Raw genomic sequence first — 25763 nt, 5'->3', positions numbered from 1 at the left:
ACTTTGGTTTAAATCCAAGCATGCATTAGTAAACACGATTTCAGGTTCATTGCATAAAAACATTATTTTCATAATTTAAGTATTAGCAACCACTAACCAGAAGTCTGGATGAGTGGAGCTGTAGCCAAAGTAATAATAAGAAAGGCCCTTCTAACAGTACAGTTAGTATAGATATTACAGCTCTGCAATATCTCTGTTTGCCCTAAGAAAAGTAAGGAAGTGTCAGCTGGAAAATCTCTCAACTGAAAAGAATCTGGTAAACAACTTAATGTTATTACATTCAAACCTTTTATTTCTTTCATAAACTACATATCATGCATATCTATTTTCTGTTTTTCTTTTAAAGAGTTGATGCTTTACAGCTATTCACACTATAAATCAGAGTACATACCAAACCTAAATGCAATCTAATTACAATTTTTAGTTCAAAGACCCTAGAAACATGCCTCTGGAGGTGTTGTGCTTCTGTCACAACTTTACAATTGTGTGGTTACAGCTGAACCAGTGAGAGCTGTCATGAAGCAAAACGTTTTCACTTCTTCTGCGGAACAAAAACTGCATAGACGTCATCGGCGGCGTGCTCACGCCAGGGTTCAAATCCCGCCTCTAGAGCCAAGCTCGCCACTTTCTCCACAAAGCCTGCTTCTTGTCTTTTGTTTAGATCCAAAATGTACCTGAAGCACACAATCACACACAAACTTCAATAAAAACCCTGCAATCACACATGTTATGAACTTTATACATAGTGTCAGTGAATAAGCAAAATCAAGCACAGATACATAGCAGTCACTGCACTTGTGACTGTAGAGTTACCATGGTAACAAGCCATGTTTCTATAAAAACCCTCACTTGGCCAGCTCCACGACAAGCACAGCGTCTGGTGCAGCAATCTGTCTCATCATGGGGCCCAACTGGTGCACGCAGCTTTACAGAAAGACAGAAATTAAACATACTCAGCAGTTAAATCTGCAGTCAGTGGACAATAGCAGGATAAAGATAGAGGGAGACTTATAAGGTTTAGATCAGGTCTAGGAAAAGGATACTGGTGGTAAATCCTCTCACTTGGCAGAGAAATATATTGTGTTGAAGTAATGGCAGTACTTCTGCTTCAATGGGAGCTTCTGAAGAGAGTCCAATGGCAGAAATGTTACAGAGACCCCACTGAGCTGCATCAAATCTGAGGAAGAATGAAGAAAATTAATTTTGACAATGACGTAAAATTAGTGGCTTTTCTAAATATAACAATATATATATTTTTTTTTTTTTAAGAATGGTCTGAGGAAGAGAAGTAACTGATCATTAAGGCTTGATAATAAAACAAGATAATTTCTTGTTAAAATGTCTTTTTACATGCAAATTCTGGTATCATTTTAGGGTAAACATTTCAGTTGTTGTAAATTGTCTATCAAAACCTTTAACCTGCTAAATGATTTTTACTGACTCAGTTTGGGAGTCTTCTCTGCGTCTGAATGAGCGGTGGTGAGGCAGCGCCCTCTGCTGGACAGAGACTGGAACAATCCCTGCATGTTAGAACAAGAGATATCCTGGGCTGTCTGTGCAGGGGAGAAAAGGAAAGGAAAAAAAACAAAACAACACATCGTCAACATAAGAGCACAATCATTAGAAACGTTATTTTATTTTGATTTAATGTGTGAAGTAAAAAAAAAAAATTATAATTATAGACAATAGGAAAGCTTTTCAAATTAAAGTGATGGATATGTCTTTGTATTCACTCTCATATATCAATTTGGTGTATTACAACTTTGTGAAACCAGTTTTCACAGCAATTACAACACAATATCTTTTTACCAGCCATTTCTTCACAAAACAACTTTCGGTTTTTCGGTTTTGGTCTAGACTTTGACTAGGACATGCTAAACTTAAATGCTTTTTGATTTAAATCACTATGTTGTAGCCTTGTGATTAGACATCTACCTACTGATAACTTCTTCCATGTGAATTTCTTTCTTTCATTAAATATTTATGATATGATTTATTTAATTTATGATAATCTACCTCTTTAGCTGGTAAATAGCATGTATTTATATAGTCAGTGCTTTATCAAATCTAAAGCTCTTTACATTACAATCAGTCATTCCTTCATTCATACACTGGTGGTGATAAGCTAAATTGTAGCCACAGCTGCCATGGGGCACACTAAGAGAAGCAAGGCTGTCGCACACAGGCACCACCAGGAGCTCTAACCATCGACAGCAGGAAAGGGGGGTGAAGTGTCATGTCTAAGTAGACAGTGAAGGAGACGTTTTCTCTCCCAGGTATGGAGGTAAAGTGACAAACTTTTAAATGTTTAAATGGTATGAATATTTCGTGTGTAACTAAATGTACATCAAATCAATATAACAGTTTGAAAGGCAATTAATGCAGCTCTATTTTACCTTGACGTGTTGCCTGTTCTGTGTTCTCAACAGGCTCTCGTCATCAGTTTCAATACCAAATGAGAGATAAGGGCTGGAAACAATGTCTCCCCAATAGCCTTGAAAGCCAACCTTGTCTCCCTTCTGCTGAGAAACAAGTGCAATAAAAAAAAAAGAAATTATTTTGATTATCATATTGCATATCGAAACTCTTTAGTTCATCAAAATAGATATGCACTCACATGATTAAAAACTCTTGTGGAGACTAAAGTGGGATTGGTTCTTTGGTAGACGCCTTCCCTCATTTCAAATGCCAATCCCTTTTCTCTCCACTGCATATACTGCTTGGTGCTTATGACTCCACACTACACGGACAAAAAAAAAATAACAACAAAACTCTGTATTTACTGAAACATAATATTTTCTGTAACAGTTATTTTGCAAAAAAAAAAAGATAAAGTGTGAAAATTCTACATCACCCCCTTCTCATGCAGCTTCATTTTAAGGTCCCAGTCAAAACATCCCTTCCTGGAGTCGTAACGCGTACCGAGATGCTGCCTGACACGATAATCCCAGGCTTTGGACATGACGACAGGAGAAGAACCTGAGGATGAAATTTGCTGGATCCACAGCTTGAATATCCTGGCCAGTTCATCTCGCTCCTTAAACTGTAGAAAGATTCAGTCAATTTTTAATCATTTGCAATTTTGTCTTCTGCTTTTAGCACCATAGTAAAAAGGTTTATTAGCCGGTTTTACCTTAAGAAATGTTGTGTTCAGGCAGGCGTGCATGGCATCCTCCACTGTTTCAGTAACGGAGAGAATGAGCTGTGATGCTGCTTGCCGCAGCGTCTCTTCAGTCTGACTGCGTATTTCAGCATTTCCAAAAAGCTCCAAGAAAACTTCTGTCTTCTCTGGAAAAACCCCCAAAAACGAATCGAAAAAGTTTTAGAAGCATGTTGCTTTTATAAAATGATAAATTCATCAAAGCAAAATGTACCGTTAATTCCCATCGTTTCCTTTGGTATAAGTGTAATGTAGAGAAGCAGCAGCTGCCGAGCCACGACTTCCATGCTTTGTTCCATCACCCATATCTACAGAACAGAGACCATGTGTAACTCTTGCTGCATTTACCCACCACTTGTCTGTGTTTAAAGACAGAAATTAAATTACTGCTCACATGAAGTTTTTGTTTTGCTGAAGAATCTGCAATAGTCTTCAGAATATGTCTTGGATCCCCACTGCCAACTAACAGTACATTTATTTCTCCTTCAGACTTCTCTGGACCTGGACACAAACATCACATATAACACTTTTCAGCATCCAGTACTAAACACAAAGGTCATCATGTTTATCTATTTATAAAAATGGCCAAAACACAGCGACATGGTATTTTGTCCACATGCCTTTTCCAATGGGGCTTTAAAATTCCTAAAACATGTTTCAAAATAATTTTTTACAAGTACTTTTTGTTTTATAGCTGTAAAAAAAATAAAATGAGATCTAAAATTCCACCTGACATGTAACTCTGCGAAGGTAAGGCAACAGCAGATATTTATCTGCACCCCCTAATGGAAACATCATTGGAAACTACAGTAGAGGCTCAAACCCTTCCAATGAGGGGTGAGAGCTAATTGTGCAACTATTTCAGGTGATGTGATCGCATACGTTACATAAGCTTGCTCTGTTATTCTTATTTTCTATGTAGTTTGGTGATATCATTGCTCTGTTATTCTTATTTTCTATTTAGTTTGGTGATATCTTAGGAGCAAAGGCTTTGCTTTTGCAGAAGGTCTCCAATTATGTAAATCAGCATGTTTGTCTGGCCAGATTCCCTTTTATGAGTGGCAAAATGCATTTTTTGCACTATGCCAAAAATCCCATTTCCACCTAGCACACTGCCAACTAAAACTTATTCAGTCCAAATTTGCTTGAGTTGTATTCAAGATGTGGATCTATAAAGTCTGAGGGTTCATCTAGAGTTTCATATGGGGTTTCAGTGTGTTTTGTTGTGTTTATTTTGAAAAAAAAATTTGGCGAGGCTAAATATTTTTCATTTTTTCTTTGTTTAATCACCTATAAATCAGACATGGTGACATTTAAAATAGTGATTCCATCTGAAAAGCATTCCTCAATGCCTTTCTATTATTAAAATACAAACAATTATATTTCCAGTTTATAGTTTTGGAGCTGTACTTGCTTTAATTCAAATATGTAATTTCAGGCAGACTTTGGTCCTGAGACCCTCTGTGCTTTAGAGGTTAAAATCTAACTAGGGTCTAGGGTCTAATTCCCTGTCCAAAAGAGATGGTAGGGCACAAAAGAGCTTTTAACAAAAAGCAACACAATGAGACAGTGTCTCTCGAACTACAGATCTCCTTCAGCACCAGAATGCTTCATCTAAGGTGCACAAAGGAGCATCCTCACAGATCCTTCCTCCCAGCAGCTATTAGACTTTATAGCCATTGCTCCCAACAAGTTCAATAAGCTGTTTACATACCTGCTGTTGTTCCGTTGTCTTTGTAGAGTGTTTTTTAAGTGCAAGCATTCGGGGGGTTTTGTATTATCAAGAAAATATGATCTTGAAAAGGAACATACAAAATTTTAATTTTACTCTGCTGTTAATGAATCTGAGGATATTTCTTTTAATAGATTCATTTTCTTCCTCATGTTTTAAATTTGCTCCTACTCTAATTGCTGTCATATATTACCTTTGGGATTCTGCATGCTTTCACTTGCTTTTCAATTTGCTGCTTGTTCAGCTGAATTTCCCTACTGAGGGACAATAATGGACTTTATTATGAGTTATTATTAACTCACAATTTTGCCTACACCATGTTAAACATACACATTGTCAATATATTCTAAATGTAAAATGTGTTTTCTAATGGCTTTGCCCTTTTGAAGTCCTTTGTGACGTATAGGTCTGTGAAAGGTGCTACAGAGGTGAAATTTCACTTGCCTACTTGCATTCAGTTAGCATAGGTGTTTTATAATGAGATGAATAAATATTTGACATGGGTAAAAAAAAAAAGGCAAAAACTGTTTAGACACAGTTATAATAAATTAGCATCCAGAACAGACTAAAGAATTTTTAAGAAATCCAGACTGTATGCTTATTGGAAAGGTGGGGTGAAGTTACAATAAGTATGTTTAAATAAATCATTGTTAGATTTTATTTTTAAAAGAAAAACATGGTTTCAGTTCTGGAGCTGATTGTTGCTCACAATTAAATTAATCAAAACTAATTTTACCAAAAGCCCAGAATAAGATTGTTCTTAAAACAGAACACATATTTATTGTACTCATAATTGTAGCCTTTTCGGGATATACTGGTAAAAATCAGCTTTGATCGTAAAGAAAAGCGTTTCAGTTTTCTGCATTAACACATCCAAGGTGTACCCTCATGACCTAAAACAGCATGATGCTGCAAGGTGGTATGCATGGATAGAGCTTTGATTCACATTTGAAAAATGGAAATCTTAAAGAGGTATAATTTCTGCCATAATTATATATTTATTATTTATTTGTATAATATGTGGGTAATCAGGATTGTTTTTTTTACTTCTGTTAATTATTGTATTGCTAAACGTCAATTAAAAACGTATTTAATTAGAATGCATTAAATATCAGCTGCTAATCCCTTCAGATTATTTTTTTAATAATTTGTAAAACATGACTGTGCGCTGACAAATATGAATTTTATTATTTTTATTGTTAATTTTTAGTTGCAAAGAAACCCCTAAAAAAATACCCAGTATTGTTGATTTGGGAGCCTTCTGATCCACTAATTGGCTGGCGCGTGCCGCTTTAAACCAATCGGAAACGCACGTGCAGTTTATGATCCAAATATGAAAACATCTGCAGCTTCTTACCAAAACTGAGCAAATTTCTGGCTGGACTGAAGCCCCACCAGGTAATACAACCGGCTCCTTCAGACACCCGACCCGCACTCATCCTGTAATCTGAACAGAAACAGGGAAACATCAGTCCTTATGTTTGGGCTTCACCAAGAGCCCGAACATGTTGCTCTTCAGTCGATGTTACTTTGCTACCAATAACGCAGACAAAACATATACTTCAGTTTTAGGCTAGAAATGACAGGTTTCAAAAGAGCGATAAAGTCCGCAAAAGATAGGTTAAACACTAACCTCATGCAAGGTGGATAAACAGCAGCGGGGATGTTGAAATCCTGGCAAAAAGTTTGAGTTCAGTTGCTAGGCAACGCTGTCCATAGTAGGGAGCCACCTAGCGGTGAGATGGTGAATCACTGTTAGGAGAGCCCCATCCGAAGGCTGAAGGGAGGGGGCCTCAGTAGATACATATATAGAGGCCACGTTCTCCATTCAGCCTGATTTTGCAGTCAACAAATCACAAATTAAATTTTACAGCCTGGAAATATTTGAATTAGTTGGTCTATGTTAATACACTACATCTATATTTGTGCTCTATTTTATCCAATTTCTGCAAATCACATTGCAATCTATCTGTTAAAGGTGCTATAAATAGTTTATTTACTTATTTGGCAATACATTACAGTAGTCTCAAGAAATATTTTAATTTGAATATATAATTCTTTGTTATTGTTCAATTTCCCCTATTATTTTATTAGGCTTTCCTGAAAGAAAACACAGGTTAAAAATAATCAGACTGGATAATTACAATTTTTTTATCCTACTTTTAAGGATACATTTTTGGTTTTGGTAATATCATTTTTGTGTCATATCTGTATGTCCTAGATGAAGCCACTATACCTCCATCATACTCTTTCCTTAACTAAGAACCTACTATAGGTCTTTCCTGCTTTGTTTATTTTTTGTAATATTGTTCAGTCTCCCAATATCCAAGTCAGTCGGGGCATATGGCCATTCTCATTGAGTCTTCCTGTCAAAGGGGAATTTTACTTCCCACTGTTGCTACATGCATGATCAGTATGAGGCATTGCTGGGAAGTCAATGGTCTTCTGTCACTTTATGCTCTTCCAGGAGGATAGATATTTTTAAAGTCATGGACTTTGTACAATCTGTGGGGTTTACTTTTAAAGAGATGAGATGCTTTCCAGTTTGATAATTAGTATTGAATTTGAATTTATTTAACTTTGTATCATAGGATTGAATAGAATTGCTTGTTTTTCTTTTGTAAGGTACCTTAAGATGATGTAATGGAAATATTTAAAGAAACTTGAGTTAATTAAAACTCATATTTTATGTAATTTATTAACAAGCATAGTGAAATGGATAAGGAAAGTGCAGGGTTAGGTGAAAACTGATAACATCTAATAGTTTACTTGAATAATTTCCAGAATAAGAGGCTTCATTTAACTCAGATGAAATACATATTATGACATAATTGTAATAAAACAGTCCAGTTTGAAAGTATTTAAAACATTTTAACATTATAAGGTTCGGCTGTGACTTTTAAGGAAAAAACAGAAAAAGACTGTTGTGTGTACTTTTATTTACAAACACTTAAATTGTACATGAAAAGTTCAGACACAAGCATGTGTGATTAAACAGCTCTAACCATTGACCCCGTCTTACCAAACCCTCAAGTTACAGTATAAAGGATTTTCTTAGTTGCTTTCCTTTTACAAATTGCACATCTCTCCACTTACTCGATGGTAATAATGTTTTTCATCAGCATTTTCTAAGTTTGCTTATACCTTGGACTGGTGCTGATCTATCTAAAAGGGAAGAAGTGATTTTGTAAAACTGTCAAAACTTCTTTATTTTGATAGAGAAGGAATTTATTACAGAAAAGCACAAGAATTAGCAAATATTTTAATATATATAAAGAGTTTCACAGATTCTGAATATTATTTCTAAGTAGGTTTTCCAAATATTGAAACTCAGATTTTAAAATTTAAAGGAAACATAGAAAGCCAAACCAACATGATCTGTATTGTACACAGGCACATAGAAATACAAAGTAAAGACGAGTTACAAACAAACAAAAAAAGGGATTCAGCAATGATTTGGGTCCAAAAGTCCCTAAGAGGAAAAGCTCACGTCCAATCAAGTTCTACCCTGAGGAGACGGGTTCTCTGGTGCTTTTATTCATAGGGCCGTGAAAGAAAACATGAAAAACTGAACAAAAACTACTTTAAAACCCCCCAAACCTCCCAGATGGACTCAGTGCTGGATCAGGTCCTGCTCTTAACGAGGTTTAGCTTTAAGTGCTGCGTCCACCTCTTCCTCAGGCATGAGGGTGTGCCACTGGGCTACTGGACGTCGAGGATTGGCAAGCATGTCCGACCAGTGGCGCAAGCCGACACCTGTAGCTCCATAGCCCATAAAGGTCTTCCCTATGGGGTCATTGCTTCCAAGTTTGTCATAGTCGTACACTGTGATGACAACCTGCACTTTCTGGAAAAATAAAGATAAAATAATGAAATCCTATCTTTCCTCTTTAAGATGAGAAACACTGTAAAGAAAGCAATAAGGCAAAGCCCACCTGTATTTGTTCAAAGGGGACTTCAAAGCTGAAGCTTTCATTAAAGTAGGGATTGAGGGTGTTTTTCTTTACTGTTGTTTTCTTTTTCTTAATCCGCTTCCCATTTTGTTGCAGAACGATCTTCACATAAGGATCTAAAAAAAGAGGGAGCATTATATAGTATATCATTTTGGGGTTTGCAGTTCCCCTCCAGGCTACAAAGTGAGAGAATATTGACAATATTGTCAAAATGGAGGAAAATTAGGCGTTTTGTTACCTGATAAACCACCAACATCCATTTTCTTGAGATTTTTTGCCTCCATGATGTTTACAGTCAGTTTTCCAGCAGTGGGTACATAGCGCAAGGAAATGCATATGTCTCCCAATTTTTCCTGAAGACAGAAAAAAATTGTCAGAATTTGTGGAAATAGTGTTTAAAGGAACAGCCCACATATTTTTCCTGATTTAAATTACAAGACTTTAGTTGCCACGGGCCTCTTGGTATGGAGGCTATATAAATTTTTCAAAAGTTAACGTATTAAACCCTCAATCAGATTATTCTTACAGCATAAAAGCCATATATATATATATATATATATATATATATATATATATATATCTGATAATTTTGGTATAAAATAAAAAAAGCCTGCAACCAAAGTCTCATGAAAGTTAAGCCTGTTTTAGGCCTCATCTATATCAAACATAACAGTAAACATTTATCTGAATAGTTGATAATACTGTTCTCACAAACACTCCACTGTACCTCTTCCTTCTCCCCGCTTTCTAAGTCCCTCCATTGTTGCATGGGCTGGCCCAGATCAACGCTGCTCATGGGAATCTTTATTTCACCGATCATGTCGTGTTTGGAGAAACGATCAAAGTCGAAAACCTGCAGAATCAAAATTTTTCCGCCCAACTCCGCGTACGGGATCTAAGAAGGAACAATGTTAAAACTTGATTTGAAATAGAGGAAAGCAGATGATTGTTTGCACACAACAAGTGACGAAGTTAAGCTACATTAACATTACTAGGATAGGAAAATCTTCACCCACATCAGTCCTGCAATAAGTTATGAATATAATATAACAGCAGAAGGAACTTTATCGATAAAATGTGGTCTGTGTTGAGGTACCTTGAAAATAAAAGTCTCGTTGAAAACAGGGCTCAGGTTTTTACGCTGAACTTTGGTCTCATATTTCTTCTTTTTGTCAGGAAGCAGAAAAACTTTGACATAGGGGTCTGAAGTCCCCCCCATGTCCATTGCAGCAAGGTCCTGAGCCTGAAGGATGCCCACTATGAGCTTTAAAAGAAAGAAAAAAACATGTTTAGTATGAAGTTACAGTGGAAAACTATCTGTTAATGAATCTTTGTGTTCTCATCGCAAATATAAAGTATTTTTAATGGATCCATCTGTTTACATGCAGTGCCTACCTGACAATCTGTGAAATTGTAATCCAAGGAGAACTCCAACTTGCCCAACTTCTCCTGTTCTTTCTCTTCCTCTTCTCCATCCTTTTTCCCATCTCCTTCCTGCAACATAAAACATGAGACAAGATTGATCACAAAGCAGTTTACCAAGTAAAATATCAACAGCCTAACATCAGTAAACCAACCTTTTCTCCTGACTCTCCATCACCATCCTTCTCCTTTCTGCGGCGACCCCCAGCCTTCCTCTCCCTCACTTTCTTCGGCTTTTTCTTCTTTGCAAAGCATTTTTTGAAAACACAGAAAATGAAGCATGCCACTAAAGCCAGGACCAGCACAACAATGGCTCCCACTGCCCACATTGGAACTGCAAAACAGGGGGGGATGAATTCATCCCATATTTACAACATGCAAGCAGACTGCAGTTCTAATAAAAATCAGTTTAAGGAATTTGAGTTGCTTTTTTAAGACATGTTGCTTTGTGATATATAAAATATATGTTTTTGGAGGAAAGAAATTAAGCTAAAAGCTTTTGTCTCATTCTTAAGGATTGTAAAAGCATGCAGTTATCTGTAGAGGGTTTGTTGAGCGTGTGTTTAGTTTGTTAACACCCTTCTCCACAATCAGATAATAATAACACTCCTCCAGCTGGGAGTGCCTCTGTATGAGCCTAATAAGTATAACTCAGCTCTTTACCACTGCAATCTAAGGCTTTACTGTTTTTCTAAGGCAAAACAAGACTTTGTTTTTGGTCCACTCTAAATACCTTGAACTCAACGCTATTTCTGATATTTTGAATTGAAAAAGCTTCCTAGATGGGAAGCGAAACATCTTCAGACTTGGAAACAAAGTCCCACTGGATTTTATTTTGTGTTTTTTGGATTTACTGTTTTTTTTTTTTTAGCAGAATACTCTTCAAAACACTATTTCATAAAAAAGCTGTGTTTAATGCAAAGATTGCATGCCCCTTAAACTTTTTAAATTTTTACAGTTTTTTTGTGTTTGTTCTGAATTTTGTTAGACTGGCCAATGCAAAAAAACAAAAAAACAAAAAAAAAAACAAATAACCATATAGAATAATTAGATGAAATTTCAAAATTCAGTTACATATAAAGCTATAACATGTGCATCATGCTTCGTAGTCAGCTTCTGAGGCATTTTCTAGTAGCATGACCTATGGTTACAGTTAGATTTTTAGATGTTCTAAAATACATCTCTAAAACACTTCAAATGCAAATTTAAATAAATAATTTCTTCTTAAAATAAGGGTATTTTTTTCCCTTAAATTGAGGAGCTAAGTGAGACACGTCACCAATAGAACAAGACAATTTACATTTAAAATATGAAAAAATTATTTCATTGTCTTATTTCAAGTGAATATTACCTAATTACCTTATTTTAAGAGTAAAAATATTCATTCTCTTGCCAAATCACCTTATTTACCTACTGAAATTATAGTTTAATACACTTAATCTAAGAAATATTTACTTATTTCTGGATTGCTTTTGCAGTGCGGCTATGCATTGCTACTAAAGAAAGTCAGAGAGGATGGAGAACATCTGAGAATATTAGATCCTACAATTCTACTCTTATTTGGTTATCTGTCTCTACTTTGTCTGGGCCGTTCTAAACACATATCATGCTTTGATCAATCAGATGTAACAGCCTGAAATGTTTTTCTGTTTCCTGCTCAAATCGATCCTTAATAGTATTTCCTTGTTCTGGTGAAAATAAAATCCCACAGCATGATAAGCTGCAGCAGGGCTGCTTTTCTATTTTTATTTATATTTTTTCTACAGAAAGGGTTTTGGATGTGTGGCCTAAAGGTTCAGTTTTAGTTTTCTCCAATCCGCTAAGTCCTATTGCACTGATGTTTATAGTGGCAAAATAAAAAAAAATTAGAAAACCTTAAAACAATATTAAAATGTCATTTTGCAGTTCTATTAAACAGAAAGTTTTTATTTTAAAGAATTAGTCAGAAGTGAGACTATTAATCAGTTTATTCCAGCAGAGGAATAGATCTTGTTTGTGTCTGTGTCCTACTTGGTAGGTGATGGAGCTCATTCATGAACTTCTCCTTCATGTGGTTGTAGTCATGTCCTGGATGATGTTCTGGATGCATGTGTTCATGATGGTGTTCTGGATGAACGTGCTCATGATGGGACGGCTCCGTTGTTTCCTCAGATTCTGGTTCGGACGGCTCAGCGGCCCTTCGGGCCCGGAGCCCGCCACTGACCAGCCTCATCTCAGCTGTGAAAACAGTAAAGTCAGTGCAGCCAGTATTCTTGGTTCAGTCTGTTAGCTGTCCCTCTGTAGTTGGCTCTTCAGTGAGCTGTGACACATTTTTGCATGTATGCTATGTAATCCCTCTGATCATGTGTTGCTGTAAGGACCAGGAGCATAGGACATCTCTTAAGCCAGATGCTCAACATGGCTGACCTTAATCCCTCTGTTACTCGCATACTGTCTGTCATCTCCTTCATCCCATAACCCAGGCTTTCATTCCCATGTTCATCCCAACCCCATTTTTCCCTTGATCATGCTCTCTGCTGTGCTGGATTAAAATCTGGCTGTGCAATAATAATCCACAATTCTCTGGAAACGAAAAATTCTCTTGAAACAGAAGATGTTATCTTTAATTTTTTTTTAAATCTTATATTACCTGTTTTCATCCTTTTTATTTCCTCTTTCATCTTAAAGCTTGTTTTTTGATGGCTTTTTACAGGCATGTACATAAAGTTTAGGTATTATGTAATGACACAGACTATTTTTCCATGTTATAAAGTGATTAGACATATTTTCATTACTGATAATTGTTAAGCAAAATGATTATAATCCACTGAAGCAAATTATTTATAAAAAAGGAAATAAAAAAATATTTAGAGATTTAAATAGTTGTGTGATAAGTAAGACTTATTGCATTTGCAATTTACAGTTAGTCTTCTACATTATACATGGGGATCTAGGAAACCAATGAAAAAATTAAATGAATACAAAAATTGAAAAAGATGTGGAATGACTTTTTTCTTATACAGCCAAAAACTGCGTCATCTATATAAAGCCTACAGCAGCATTTGAGATGCAACAATAGATGGATGGATGAAAGAAGTGATGTGAAATAATGTAATGTAATTTAATTTTGGTTTATGTCCCCAACATTAAAAAAACAAAATCCGCAAAAAAAGTAAAAGTAAAAAAAAAAACAAATAGTTATTAATTCAAAAGTCAACATATATTTTTTGTTGCAGACATCCGTTTATTATTTTTGAAATAAAGCACAACCAGGATTACGTACTCTTGTATTTGATTTGTGCACAATGTTATGAAACAAATGTAATTTTTCCTCACTGATCCCTTTTTATTAAGACCAAAATATTGATTTAATTTTTCTCTTACCTGCTGTTGGCTTCCCTGATTTCTCTCTATGTGGAGAACAGATTTGGAAAGACTTTTAGTTTTAGATGTTTTCCTTTTCACATCCACTTTGGCTCGTCGGAGCCCTCAGACTCCAATCAGACCTCTCCTATTGCTGTCCCTGGCTGGCAAGCTTCCTGAAACCCATTCCATCAAAGTACTGACAAATCACTAGAGCAGTGTTATCATTTAATCCCCCACCCCCCTCCTCCTGATATAAGAAGGCTGACGACGCATCTGTTGCATACTGTATAAAAACAGGTATTTCTTTTTTACTACTGGTGCTCTGATATAAACCAAAGAATAAAACCAATGAAAATTCTTAATGTAGTGAAGTTACTGCAGTATTAATGGCAGTGTTTGTTTACTCATCAGACTGAAGAGATTGTGCATCCAGCCCTTCTCTAATCCCCTCAGCATAGCTGTTAATCTATAAACAACTTTCAGTTGTTGCTTTTCTTCTGTTCATTTTACCAAAGTGTAATCCCAAGAAGTGCTGACATGCAAACTTCACTTTTACACACCAAACTAGATTCATTTCAGTTAAACACTGGTATTTCATACTGCATCTTCAGCCATCTTGATTGATTTTTCAATCGGTTCACTTGATACTCTGTTTTACTGTAGTTTTTCATTGCTCCGATTAAAGGCCAAAAAACCCCCTACATTTTGGTTTGATCAAATCATTAACAAGGTATTCAGAAAAATCTGCATGATTTTCCTTTTCACAACCAGATCCCATATAAACACTCTTGCATTTCCTTTTAACAAGCTTCCTGACCAGTTAGATTGCTTAAGTTGTAGAAAAAGGTCCAATGCTTTGTGTAACAAAGGGGTGAAACTTTCAAACACATCTACAAACTTAAAGGAAAAAAAATTTGAAGAAAACCTTATAGGTTGAGAGCTGAACAGATCAGATTATTGGCAGTTTCAACTAAAAAGCTGAAATTTAATCCAGAGTTGCTTCAATTAAGTGTTTATTTCCCAGCTCATCTATACATGTTGAATTTTACCTTACAGCTCAACCTTTTTTCAGGTAATCATTGTTTTCACATCACAAAGTGTCATTTTTAAAACCAACTGTACTTATTCAAAGCTGCTTCAGCAACCATATCATTATAACTTAGTCAGAATTTCAGCCACAAACCATCGTATAATTTATGTCCTACTCCACAGACACCATGAGTAAGCAAAATCTGACCAGAACAGACATGACTGAACCAGTCCTCAGACTGCATGAAAAATCCGAAGGGAAAAAAACAGCACCAAAATGTTTATTATACATAATTGGACTTTATTTATTGTTTCCAATACATTTCCAGATATTAAAACACCTTTTTTTGTTTGAATCAAAATGATTTCCATTTAAGCAAAAAGAGACACACAGAACCTAGGAATGTATGAGACATGGTACGGCTCAAATGTGAGTCATTTCAAAGTAACAGCATATCATCACGGCACTCTGCTACAAAATCATGAGAACATCTTTAAAAGTTATTTTAGAAAGGCTGTGTTTATTCCAGTTAACATTTGACCTATTCTTGAAGTTTTGCTACAAAAGAAAGGAGTTTAGGGTTAAATGTGCAAATATTGTCAAGTTTTCTTTTACAGAAATAAATGCAGCTTTGACCTGTTTGTTCATTTTTGTAAACGTGAAACCATGGATGGAGTAGTTTAATCTTTTAGAGTGTGTCTATCAAACAGGTATTCTCCCATGGATCCATGAGGTTCAGATGAAGTAAGGCGGGTCAGACTGCCAATGTAGTCGCCTAGCTTTTTGATGGTATCGTGGCTGTCGATGAGAAATTCCTGCTCCAGGAAGTCACACAGCTGGAAAAGAAATTAAAATGTGATGCAAAAAACAAAAATAGAATACGTTTTTGTTAAAAATCAGAGCTAAACTCACATGTGGGTCATTGTGGCTACCAGCTCTGCCATGCACATCAAGGATACAAGTGTTCAGGGACTTCTGGTATTTCAGGGAAAAGGTCAAAGCATCCAGACCTCCAGTCCAGTCCTCTCTAGTTGGTTTCTAGAAAACAGATAGGACATTAAAACAAAAACGCTTCTACAGCCCAGTATATCAACTTCAGCTCTTTAATCACATTTGACCTCCCAAAACTTGCTCTTACAAAGCATTTTATGGCAATATTATAACTTTTGCTTTCAAGTTATGTTCCAGACTAGAATCCTTGTTGCAAAAAAAAATAAAGTATATATTAAAATTAGCCTTTTTTCCAAATTGAGTGCAGGTTAAATTTAAACTTTATACCTTGTTTAATTAAATGACCACATCTACCCGAAACACCAGTCATTTTACCTTTTAAAAATGTTTAATCTACTAACTGCCAATCTGAAGTAAGCTATTGTTATTCAATGCCCCCTCCCCCTTTATTTACCATTAACTGTTCATTTAAAAAAAAATAGCTTATGACATTTCAGTATGCATAACATTTGAGCTGTACTTCAAACCGGCCCAAGGTTAAACGCCTGTTCTGAAGCCAATAACTTCACCGCATTGCAGATGGGTGGGAAAACCGCCTGATGGTGGAACTTGATACAACTCAGGTTTTGTGGAATCAATAAAACTCTTCAATACTTACAGCGATGGTCTGAAGCAGGATCCGACCCCCTCTGGTGTTCTGGTATTCCAGCAGCTTCTCAGCCTGTTCTCTCTCCTTCACAGAGCGCTCCAGGAAAAACTTGGAGAAGTGTGGCAAGGCAACATCATCCCTGTCAAAATACATGCCCTGAAATACAAAGAAAGAAATATTCGTGATTATGGCACAGAAAACAGAATTAAATCCAATGAGTCAGCAAAAGGGTTAAATTAATAAGTTATTTTAACAGTTAAGAGTAAAATAGACTTACCAGGGCAAGGTAGGTGTAAGAAGCAGTGAGTTTCAGATTGATGAGCTTGTTGATGTCTCCTTCAGTCTCCGCATGATAGTTTTGTTTCACGGCAGTCTGCATTTCTAAAAGACAAGCAAAAGAAAAAGCGACCTTGTGTTATGTAAAACCCAAAACAACTGGTTAAACACTATAATAAAAACAAACAAGACAGAATGATTTAAGTAATATTTTTCTGTAAAAATTTCTTAGTCTCTATGTGAAAATGAATAGGTTTACCTAAACGTCTGGTCCGTTTCTACCTGAAGCCAGTTGACCAGGCTTTGACAGCATCAGTATTTAAAGGCTCTCTGTGATGCTCCCACCCAACAGGAATCATGTGTGCTTGATTGATAACGATTTTAGCAATGACGTAACGTTAGCATACACTGCTAACTGTCCTTTTGAGCTAGACTAGGCTAACGCACTCTACTTTCAAACTTACAAGTGGGAGTTTAAAATAACATAAAATTAACATTATACTAAATCAACATTTGAAGCAACTCTAGACAGTAGCTCAAGCTATCAACGTTAGCACAAACAAAAGGCTAATTCAGTTTGTTGTGAATATTTTAAGCATATAGTTCCCTAAAAGAATTACAAGCGTATTTTCGTTTAACAACTGGCAAAACTATCGTAAATAAAGACGATACTTTTATTCTTTCTAGAGCTGAAAAAATACTTACTTGCTGGCGTCTTGTTTACCTCACAATACAAAGCAAGCTAGCTTCTTCTTTTAAAGGTTACGGCTGATTACAAACCGTTGCCGCCCTCTAGCGTTCGCACTTGTCCATGAACATTCATTTACAATAGTTCTTCTTCTTCTAGAATTTATTGACGGTTGGCAAACAGCTATATGGCGCATTACTGCCACCAACCAGTAAGGAGTGTGGATCAGGACAAACATGCTAAAAAAAAAAAAAAAAGTATTCTTTTCGCTAAGCCTGTTACCAATAAATAAGTGCTTGATAAGTGCTTTTCCTTAAAATATGTATTAGACAATACTGCTCTTTAATCTTTTCAAGACTGCTAATCAGCTATGTTCTATGTCTTTGATATTTCCTACAGTTATTACATAACATGTTCTATCTTTTCGGATTCCCCATATACATTGCAACTTCCTGTTTCCTGTTTTCTCATAAACTGTAATGTTGAATTAAGTCCTATATGTCTCAACCGTAGTCTTGTTGTTATCCTTTCCTTTATTCTGTTCCTCCCAATTTTCCATCAAACTTCCCCAACATTTCTTTGTGTTCTGTAAAGCATCCCTTTATATCTTCTTCCCACTGTTTCTACCATTTTTCTTGAATTTTTCTTTTAATAATGCTTTTAACCTCTTATTTACTCATGTTAATTCTTATATCACTCTAACTTTTGTTTATCGACTCTTTAGCTTTCTTATCAGCCATTTCATTACCTTTTACCTCTATATGTGCAGGAGCCCAAAGAAACACTTCTGTTAACCCCATCATTTGAATATGATACAATATTTTTTGAATTTCTAATTAAATATTTGGACGGCTTTCTGAATGATTTCTTTGTAAATGATTAATGAAGAACTCTAATCTGAACATATAAAAGCTCTTAGTGGTATTTACAATAGTTTGAATTAGCGATCCGATAAGGTTTTTTTTTGTTGTTGTTTTTTTTACATTAAGCATACCTTCTTTAAACGATAGCCTTTAACATCCCGGCTGAAAAAGGGTACTTTATCACCAATCCCTCTTAGATAAGATGAGAGAGAAGGCGTACATTTGTACAAGCTGCTCTTTTTCTTTATATCCATACAAACATCTTGTGATTTATTTTACATGCTGATTGGACTGTAGATTACAGCATAAACAATGGGAAAAACATAGTCAAATAACTTTTTTTTGCACTCAAACAAGATTATGCCCAATACATTTGATTCTGATTTGTATCATATAATGTAATAGAATCTTTTGGACACACCTTCTCATTCAAAGAGTTTTCTTTATTTTGTATACTCACCCTGAAGGCATCAAAACTATGAATTAACACACGTGGAAATATATACTTAACAAAAAATTGTGAAACAACTGAAAATATGTCTTATATTCTTGGTTCTTCAAAATTGCCACCTTTTGCTTTGATTACTGCTTCGCACGCTCTTGGGATTCTTTTGATGAGCTTCAAGAGGTAGTCACCTGAACCTGAAGATAGTCCTTGAAGGAGTTCCCAGAGATGCTTGGCATTTGGGTTAAGGTCCATCACTGTCTGTTCATTGGCAGTGCTGGGCACCTTTTCTCACAAATCGTATTTCATGCTTTATAATAACATGTCTATGCATTAACCTCTCTGGTTTTGTTCATCCTATTCTCACAGACTGTGTGAATACTTAAACTGCTTGAGGAAATGAGTCTTTAAACGTAAACCTCTGTTGTTACATTGATAACTGGAACATGTTTTAATACACTTATGAAGTCCATCTGATAGCACAGTTCAACTTGACATATTTTAAGGATTGAAGTTCCTTATAGCTTCTTATCACAGGGAAGTCATAAAACTGTGACCGAGCATAAAACAGCAGAAAAAAATCTTTGGTAAAATCAAGTCAAACTGTGATTTTAAGTGACAAAATTAAAAAGAAAAATATCTCTGTTTACAAGATGTATAGAAAAAAAATCCATGTTTATAAAATCCATGAAAAACATGTTTTCCTTAATTTTGTGATTTCCTCAATATTTCCTTAATAGATAAAAGCGCCCAGCCAGTCACAAGCTGAACTGTGAACTGTTACAGACAATATAATGCTATAAACACTAGTAAATAAGCGTTGATAAGGAAGTCTTACTTTTGTCAACAAATGGGCCAGACTAGAAGCAGGCAGTTGAGGTTTATCTGAGAGCAGAAAAGTGTCTCTGTGCGGGGCAACATTTGAGATTTCTCTTGAGAATAACCTGGCCTCCACAGTTCTTCCTCAGTGTATCAGTAAGTACAACTCTTTCTTTGACATATTTTGTACAACAGAAGGTGCATTACCTTGTTAGAAGTCAGTCTTGGTTTATCTACTGAGAATTGTTTCATTGTTTCTTCTTGGCCAATTTATTAAACTGTCGCCGTATCCTGAACCTTTATCACCTGTTGTACTTCATATGGGGCCCACCCAGATAATGTTGCTTATGATCCTATTGTTGTGTTGATACGCCATTGTTTATGTAGGTTAGGAATCAATAACAAAGATGAAGCTTTTATCCTTCAAATTCACATTGGGATCCCTGTTGCTGTGTGTTTCTTTCAGCCTTCTTTGGGTAAGTGCTTTTTATATTTCAGCGTAAACTATAAAAACATGTTTAACCACATTTAAGGCCGAGCTCATAATAGTCATTGCTGTACTGAAGTCCAAAGAGGAGCTGCTTAAAAAGTCAGTACAGACAGAAAGCAGCACCAAGAAAAAACATTTTATAACTCAGAAATAAGGACTTTCTCAGATTGTGAGAAATTAGTCAGTGTCAAATGGGGTGATGTCATTTATTACTGCTTGCTTAAAAGAAAAAATAAATGCATAAATGACATAAATAACATAAAAAGGTTTGTTTTCTTTTAATTTTATTTTATTACAGCAATCTAACTCATGTTTTCTAAAGTATTATAGGATTATTGAGAATGTTGCCTGTGTCTGTTGTTCACTGAGACTTTTGACTAAAGAATCTGGAATATATAGTTTGAATTTGACTTCATGATTTCTGTGTTTCCTGCATATCAACCTCAAAATGTTTCAGGGCTTCGAAGTTACACCATGTAGGTGTAGTTTAGATTGTAGCAAACATATGATCCTATGTGCTATGGAAAAATGTTAAGGTATATATTAAATGATAGATTGCACCATGATGTTATTTTTTAAGCAATATAATATATTGTGTAATGATAAAGTTTTAATCATGTTTCAGATTGTAGCAGACTGTAATAACATGTTAGAAATAGAAACAACAAATAAGACAGAACTGACATTCATGGAAACAACATCCGGTTAGTATGAACTGCAGATTTATCTTTACTTTTTAAAAGAAAAAATAATAGCTCAGTAATAAAATAAAGTAATAAAAATGCTTTCTCTTATATGACATTATCTGCTTTTTTAACAGCCCCCCCTCCGAATGTAGGACTGGTAAATGTGTTGAGACAGAATGAAAAAAGTATAACTTTAGAGTGGGAAAAAGTTAATAACATCAAGACATACAAACTGAAGATAAATGATAGTGATCCTGAAGATGTGACTGGCACTGATGCTGATGTAGTAAACCACGTGGTCTCTGGTCTGACTGCTGGGACAAGATACAGTTTTATTCTTTATACTGTGTTCAATGGAATCAGCAGCTCTGGATATGGATTCACTGCTGTGACAGGTAGGTGATCCTTTTGTGCTCATATATATTAAGATATTACAGATTATGAAATTCTTAAGATTTTCAGGAGATTTTATTCCCCATCTGATTTCTAGAAATTTAAAGTTTTTAATACATTTTTACATAATTTTTACATAAATGTTTTCTCATGCTAACACTGTGGGGTTCTACAATAATTCAATTCACAGAAGTAAATTGAGAAAGCCATTTTTATAGTAGTAGGAGTTTTTTAAAATTATGATATGCAATAAATTAAATGTTCAAACACAAGATCAGGCTGTTTTAATTTGATTATAAATATGTGCAAAGTCATGGACAAGATACAAATATTTAATCAATTATTTAAAAAAATTATTTCTACCTATAAAAATCAATTACATAATACATGATAGGAAAGCTGATTTAAAAATTATTAAATTACATGTCATGTCATGATATTATATATATTATACACAACATAGACCATGTGAAATCTGTCTGTGATGTTTGCTGACAGTAAAGAACTGCTTAATCATATCACTTATTTTTTCATTTGGAAACATTTTTCTCTTAATTTTCTTGCAATTGTAAAAAGGAAGGAAGGAAATATTGATTTTCACAGAAATAAAGCAGTATCAGACAGTATAATCTTCTCATTCTTGTGTAGCTCTTTCTGATACTGAAATGTTTTTTTTGTTGTTCCATATTTTCCTCTCTAACTTGTTTTACTGCTTGCTGCCTTAACTGCACATCAAGAGTGATTGGTTTAACTTATAAATAAAAAATAATAAAAAAAATAAACCAATCACTCTTGTTTGGCAGGTATAGAATAGAATACAATAGAATATAATTTTCCATTCTATTCTATAACTGCTCAACAACAGTGATTGGTTTAACTTAATAGAATTAATGTGACAATAATGCGGTTTACTTTGTTACTAATGTGTTTTTCGCTATTAGTTTTGTTTTTACTTTCGTTATAATGTTTTGCTTATTTTTATTTTTATTTTGTAAACCTTTCTTGATTGTGTAGCTCCTTCTGATAGTGAAAGATTTGAACATATCAACCAAAATGAAACCAGCATAACTCTGCAGTGGACCAAAGTGGGAGACATCAACACTTATACCCTTTCCTACAATGGAAAGGAGGTCAGCATAACTCACTCTGAAGGAAATGGAAAATATACAGTCCCAGATCTGACCAGTGGCACTAGATACAGCTTCACTCTCTACACTGTGTTTGATTATGCCAGAAGCACAGGAAAAAGCATCACTGCAGTCACTGGTAAGATGATTGTTGCTAATAATTATATGTAATATAAACAATGCTGAATTACGACAAAAAACAAAAAAAACAAAAAACGCTGAAAGTAGGGAAAAGTCATTAAAAGAACATTCCAAATGTAAAAGAATAAAAGTGAAAATAACAAAGAAAGTGGATTCAAAATAATTAACAAACATTGCAACANTCTGACTGCTGGGACAAGATACAGTTTTATTCTTTATACTGTGTTCAATGGAATCAGCAGCTCTGGATTTTTATTCACTGCTGTGACAGGTAGGTGATCTTTTAGTGCTCATATGAATCAAGATAAGACAGATTGTAAGGATCTAAGAATGTTCAGAAGATTTTCTTTTCAACCTGATTTATAGAGATTGAGAGTTTTGATTACATTTTTAAAATAAGTTTATTTTAATATTTTCACACGTTAACACTGTGGGATTCTAAAATAGTTCAAATTACTTAAACTGAGGAAGCTATTTTTTTTTATAGTAGTAGGTGATTTTTTTCTAAATGATGAAATGCAATACATGATATGTTTAAGTGCGATGAAAGTATCTTTTAATATGATAAGAAATATCAGAACCAGAGGCCAACATTTAATCCTCTATTTTTAAAATGATTTCTACCAATAAAAGTCAGTTCAACAATTGAATAAAATATTATATATCTGTTGTCTGTGATGTTAGCTGACATTGAAGGAATGTTTAAGTACATCACTTATTCTTTCAGTTAGAAAAATTTTCTGTTTACTCCTTGTTTTCTTCTGTTTTTTTTATTGTTAAGTAAGTAACCAAGTGAGGAAGGAAGGAAGGAAGGAAGGAAGGAAGGAAGGAAGGAAGGAAGGAAGGAAGGAAGGAAGGAAGGAAAATAAAATATGTGATTGTGTTAATGAGTTAAATCTGCATGTGGCCTTCTGACATGTTTAGAAGTGCAGTGTAGCATTAGAACATCTATTAGAACATCAATGGTTTTTATTTTATTTATTTATTTTTTGTTCTAAATGCAATATGATCTAAAATATACAATAAAAAAAGCAGCAAGAGTGGTCTAATATTTTTTCCAGGCCAGTATAACATTTTGTTAATATTTCTTCTCATTCTTGTGTAGCTCCTTCTGATACTGAAAACTTTGATCATATCACACAAACTGAAACCAGCATAAGTCTGCAGTGGACCAAAGTGGGGGACATCAACAATTATACCCTTTACAATGATGGAACAAAGGTTGATGAAACTTACTCTGAAGAAAATGGAATTTACACAGTCACAGTCCCACGTCTGACCAGTGGCACTAGATACAGCTTCACTCTCTTCACTGTGTTTTATTATGCCACAAGCAGAGGAATAAGCATCACTGCTGTCACTGGTAAGATGATTGTTGTCTGTTTGTTCACAATAGTGCTTAAGTACGATTTTTTTATATAAAAAAGACAACACAAAAAATGTGTTGAGAAAAATATTTATTGCAATATTTTCTAAAATCTCGCAAATTTCTTTCTTCAGATCATTCTATACCTATTTTGTACTTGTAAACATACAAAAAAGTTATATAAGTAAAGGACACCCTCCTTGCAAAAATAATTTTACAATAGTTTCTATATTTGGTGCTCTTTCTGTTAATTCTTTTAATATTAAATAAATATAGACAACATAGATACAGCTGAAGTATGACACAAATAACCGTCAAAGTAGGGAAAAGACTAGTGAAAATGATTCATATGTAAAAGAATAGAATAGGAAAAAAAAAAAACAAGACAAGAAGGAATTAATTATTATTGCAGTACCTTAGTGAACATAAACAACAGTTAAGTTATGGAAGCAGAGAAGCTGAAGGACCCTGCTGAACATTACAATTAAAGGTCAATATACTGTGCTGTCAATTCTAGCTGTGGAGAAACTGTATCATCTCTGTTGCATTTTTTTTTTTTTTTTGTTCTCCTTAACATTTTTACTGCTTGCTGCTCTAACTGCTCAAGAAGAGTGATTGGTTTGATTAATAGAATTAATGTGAAAATAATGTTATTTAGTTTGTTACCAATGTAATTTTTACTATAATTTTCTTTTGTTTCTTATGGGGTTTTGTGAGGCGAAAAAGTAAAATTAGACCAATTTTATTGCAAACCTTATTTCATTAATCATGCAACTACCCTTTTTTCAGGAGTAAAACGTGCTACTATTTCTTCTTATTCTTCTGTTGTTCCTTCTGATTCTGAAAAGTTTGAAAAGTTCACACATACAGAAACCAGCATAACTCTGCAGTGGACCAAAGTGAGGGACATCAACAGTTATACCCTTTCCTAGAATAGAAAGGAGGTCAGTACCTCCACTACGTTTTGCAGTGTGGACCAACGTAGTGGAGGTACATTTTCCCATGAGACTGGGTTGAAAATACACAGTCCCAGATCTGACCAGTGGCACTAGATACAGCTTCACTCTCTTTACTGTGTTTGATTATGCCAGAAGCAGAGGAAAAAACATCACTGCAGTCACCGGTAAGAGGACTGTTGTTTGTTTATAATAATAAGTTTTGATCATATAGATCATATAGACCCGAAGTAAAAGTTTCAAAGTAGGGGAAAGTTCTCACTAAAAAACTGAGAACCCAGCAGGGTTAAAGTAAGCTGGACAGATTGAGACCAGTATAACTCTGCAGTGGAAAGGAGTAAAAAACATCCAGGAGTACACAGTTTCCTTTAATAAAAGGACAATAACTGACAATACATGTTACACACACTTTCTTACACCTGGAGAGTGGGAAGAATGCTACTGTATGGTTTCCTGCTCATCAGTGTGTTTGATTATACGGGAGGCAGTGGGACACATAACTGTACCTACTGGTAAGATATTATGTTATATGGAATCCCCACAGAGGAATACAGGGTCAGTTTTAGAAATACTAACATTTATTCTTAAGGATTGTAAAAAAAAAAAAAAAAAAAAGCTAGGTATTTTTTTTCATTCTTATGTATTGTGAATCATTTTTAATTAATACGGCACAAGAAAACCAGAACTCCTTACTAATACAGTGTCTAAACTTACCTTTCATTTTTATTACTGCAGGTAATTAAACATTATGTCTCTGTTTTCTTTTCCTCAGTTCCCAGACAGGTTTCCTCAGTCAGCGTTACAGAGCGCTTTGAGGACAGGGTCACTCTACAGTGGGATAAACAAAATAAAGACTGGAAATACCAGCTAAAAGTTAATGACAATGATATGGAAATTAATCCAAATGATCAAAATACTGTATCATATTCAGTAACTAATCTGAAGCCTGGAACAAAGTATTCATTCAGCATCACCACCACCTTCTCTGGAGTCCTGAGCACTCCTTACCGTGGTGACACAGTGACTAGTAAGTAAACCAGCCTCTACCTTAATAGACTTTTAAAAACTGATTTTATGCAAAAAAAGAAAACAAAGTAATAGAAATGCATGGCCTGTGTCTAATGTGAGTTATTACGGTTTTGATAAATGCATAAAATCAAACCTATTTAAAATATTATTTTCCTTTAAATTTCAGAAATCAACTGTAATAGTGTACCCTGGCATGTTACGAATTCATCAATCAATGGAACAGTTGAAGGCTTGTTTACTAA

General features: G+C 34.8%; 3 protein-coding genes across 5 annotated transcripts; all 3 read right to left on the bottom strand.

The window, feature by feature from the left end:
• Positions 1-335: 335 nt before the first annotated feature.
• Positions 336-6585, bottom strand: LOC107101224 (dynein assembly factor 3, axonemal-like). 2 transcript variants are annotated; one of them, XM_015400042.1, is made up of 12 exons: positions 6526-6585; positions 6250-6339; positions 3555-3661; positions 3375-3468; positions 3134-3288; positions 2855-3043; positions 2618-2740; positions 2397-2522; positions 1442-1553; positions 1063-1177; positions 850-924; positions 336-674 (listed from the first exon to the last, which is right to left on the bottom strand). In XM_015400042.1, the coding sequence occupies exons 2-12, from the start codon at positions 6329-6331 to the stop codon at positions 533-535; spliced, it is 1320 nt and encodes a 439-aa protein (XP_015255528.1). In that variant the 5' UTR covers positions 6332-6339; positions 6526-6585; the 3' UTR covers positions 336-532. The 2 variants fall into 2 exon arrangements, with proteins under 2 accessions (XP_015255528.1, XP_015255529.1); XM_015400043.1 differs by having other exon boundaries at positions 2397-2519.
• Positions 6586-8260: 1675 nt separating this feature from the next.
• On the bottom strand, positions 8261-13769 carry LOC107101223 (synaptotagmin-1-like). Its single transcript, XM_015400041.1, has 9 exons — positions 13631-13769; positions 12278-12484; positions 10423-10601; positions 10241-10339; positions 9942-10109; positions 9573-9740; positions 9084-9198; positions 8828-8961; positions 8261-8739 (listed from the first exon to the last, which is right to left on the bottom strand). Exons 2-9 carry the CDS (start codon positions 12477-12479, stop codon positions 8530-8532), a joined length of 1275 nt encoding a protein of 424 aa, XP_015255527.1. The 5' UTR covers positions 12480-12484; positions 13631-13769; the 3' UTR covers positions 8261-8529.
• A 1152-nt stretch (positions 13770-14921) lies between these two features.
• LOC107101213 (ferritin, lower subunit-like) lies at positions 14922-17338 on the bottom strand. Of its 2 annotated transcripts, none has more exons than XM_015400031.1 (5): positions 17224-17338; positions 16520-16623; positions 16252-16398; positions 15555-15680; positions 14922-15478 (listed from the first exon to the last, which is right to left on the bottom strand). In XM_015400031.1, exons 2-5 carry the CDS (start codon positions 16619-16621, stop codon positions 15323-15325), a joined length of 531 nt encoding a protein of 176 aa, XP_015255517.1. In that variant the 5' UTR covers positions 16622-16623; positions 17224-17338; the 3' UTR covers positions 14922-15322. The 2 variants fall into 2 exon arrangements, with proteins under 2 accessions (XP_015255517.1, XP_015255518.1); XM_015400032.1 differs by lacking the exon at positions 17224-17338 and adding an exon at positions 16778-16832.
• Between the last annotated feature and the right edge of the window lie 8425 nt (positions 17339-25763).

Source organism: Cyprinodon variegatus, unplaced genomic scaffold, assembly GCF_000732505.1.
Source record: "Cyprinodon variegatus isolate N-32 unplaced genomic scaffold, C_variegatus-1.0 Scaffold1066, whole genome shotgun sequence".
NCBI lineage: Eukaryota > Metazoa > Chordata > Actinopteri > Cyprinodontiformes > Cyprinodontidae > Cyprinodon > Cyprinodon variegatus.
Note: the sequence above shows the minus strand (reverse complement) of the source record. Positions and strands in the feature narration are given on the sequence as shown.

Excerpts from the sequence above, each read along its gene's own strand:
- LOC107101224 (XM_015400042.1), bottom strand. The coding sequence starts at position 6,331 with ATGAGTGCGGGTCGGGTGTCTGAAGGAGCCGGTTGTATTACCTGGTGG. Across the intron at positions 3,289-3,374 it reads GGAAACGATGGGAATTAACG|AGAAGACAGAAGTTTTCTTG; the intron begins GTACATTTTGCT and ends GGGTTTTTCCAG. Across the intron at positions 2,523-2,617 it reads CCACAAGAGTTTTTAATCAT|CAGAAGGGAGACAAGGTTGG; the intron begins GTGAGTGCATAT and ends CTTGTTTCTCAG.
- LOC107101223 (XM_015400041.1), bottom strand. The coding sequence starts at position 12,479 with ATGAGGCTGGTCAGTGGCGGGCTCCGGGCCCGAAGGGCCGCTGAGCCG. Across the intron at positions 9,741-9,941 it reads ACGAGACTTTTATTTTCAAG|ATCCCGTACGCGGAGTTGGG; the intron begins GTACCTCAACAC and ends GTTCCTTCTTAG. Across the intron at positions 9,199-9,572 it reads AAAGCGGGGAGAAGGAAGAG|GAAAAATTGGGAGACATATG; the intron begins GTACAGTGGAGT and ends TTCTGTCTTCAG.
- LOC107101213 (XM_015400031.1), bottom strand. The coding sequence starts at position 16,621 with ATGCAGACTGCCGTGAAACAAAACTATCATGCGGAGACTGAAGGAGAC. Across the intron at positions 16,399-16,519 it reads CTTACACCTACCTTGCCCTG|GGCATGTATTTTGACAGGGA; the intron begins GTAAGTCTATTT and ends TTTGTATTTCAG. Across the intron at positions 15,681-16,251 it reads TCCTGCTTCAGACCATCGCT|AAACCAACTAGAGAGGACTG; the intron begins GTAAGTATTGAA and ends TCTGTTTTCTAG.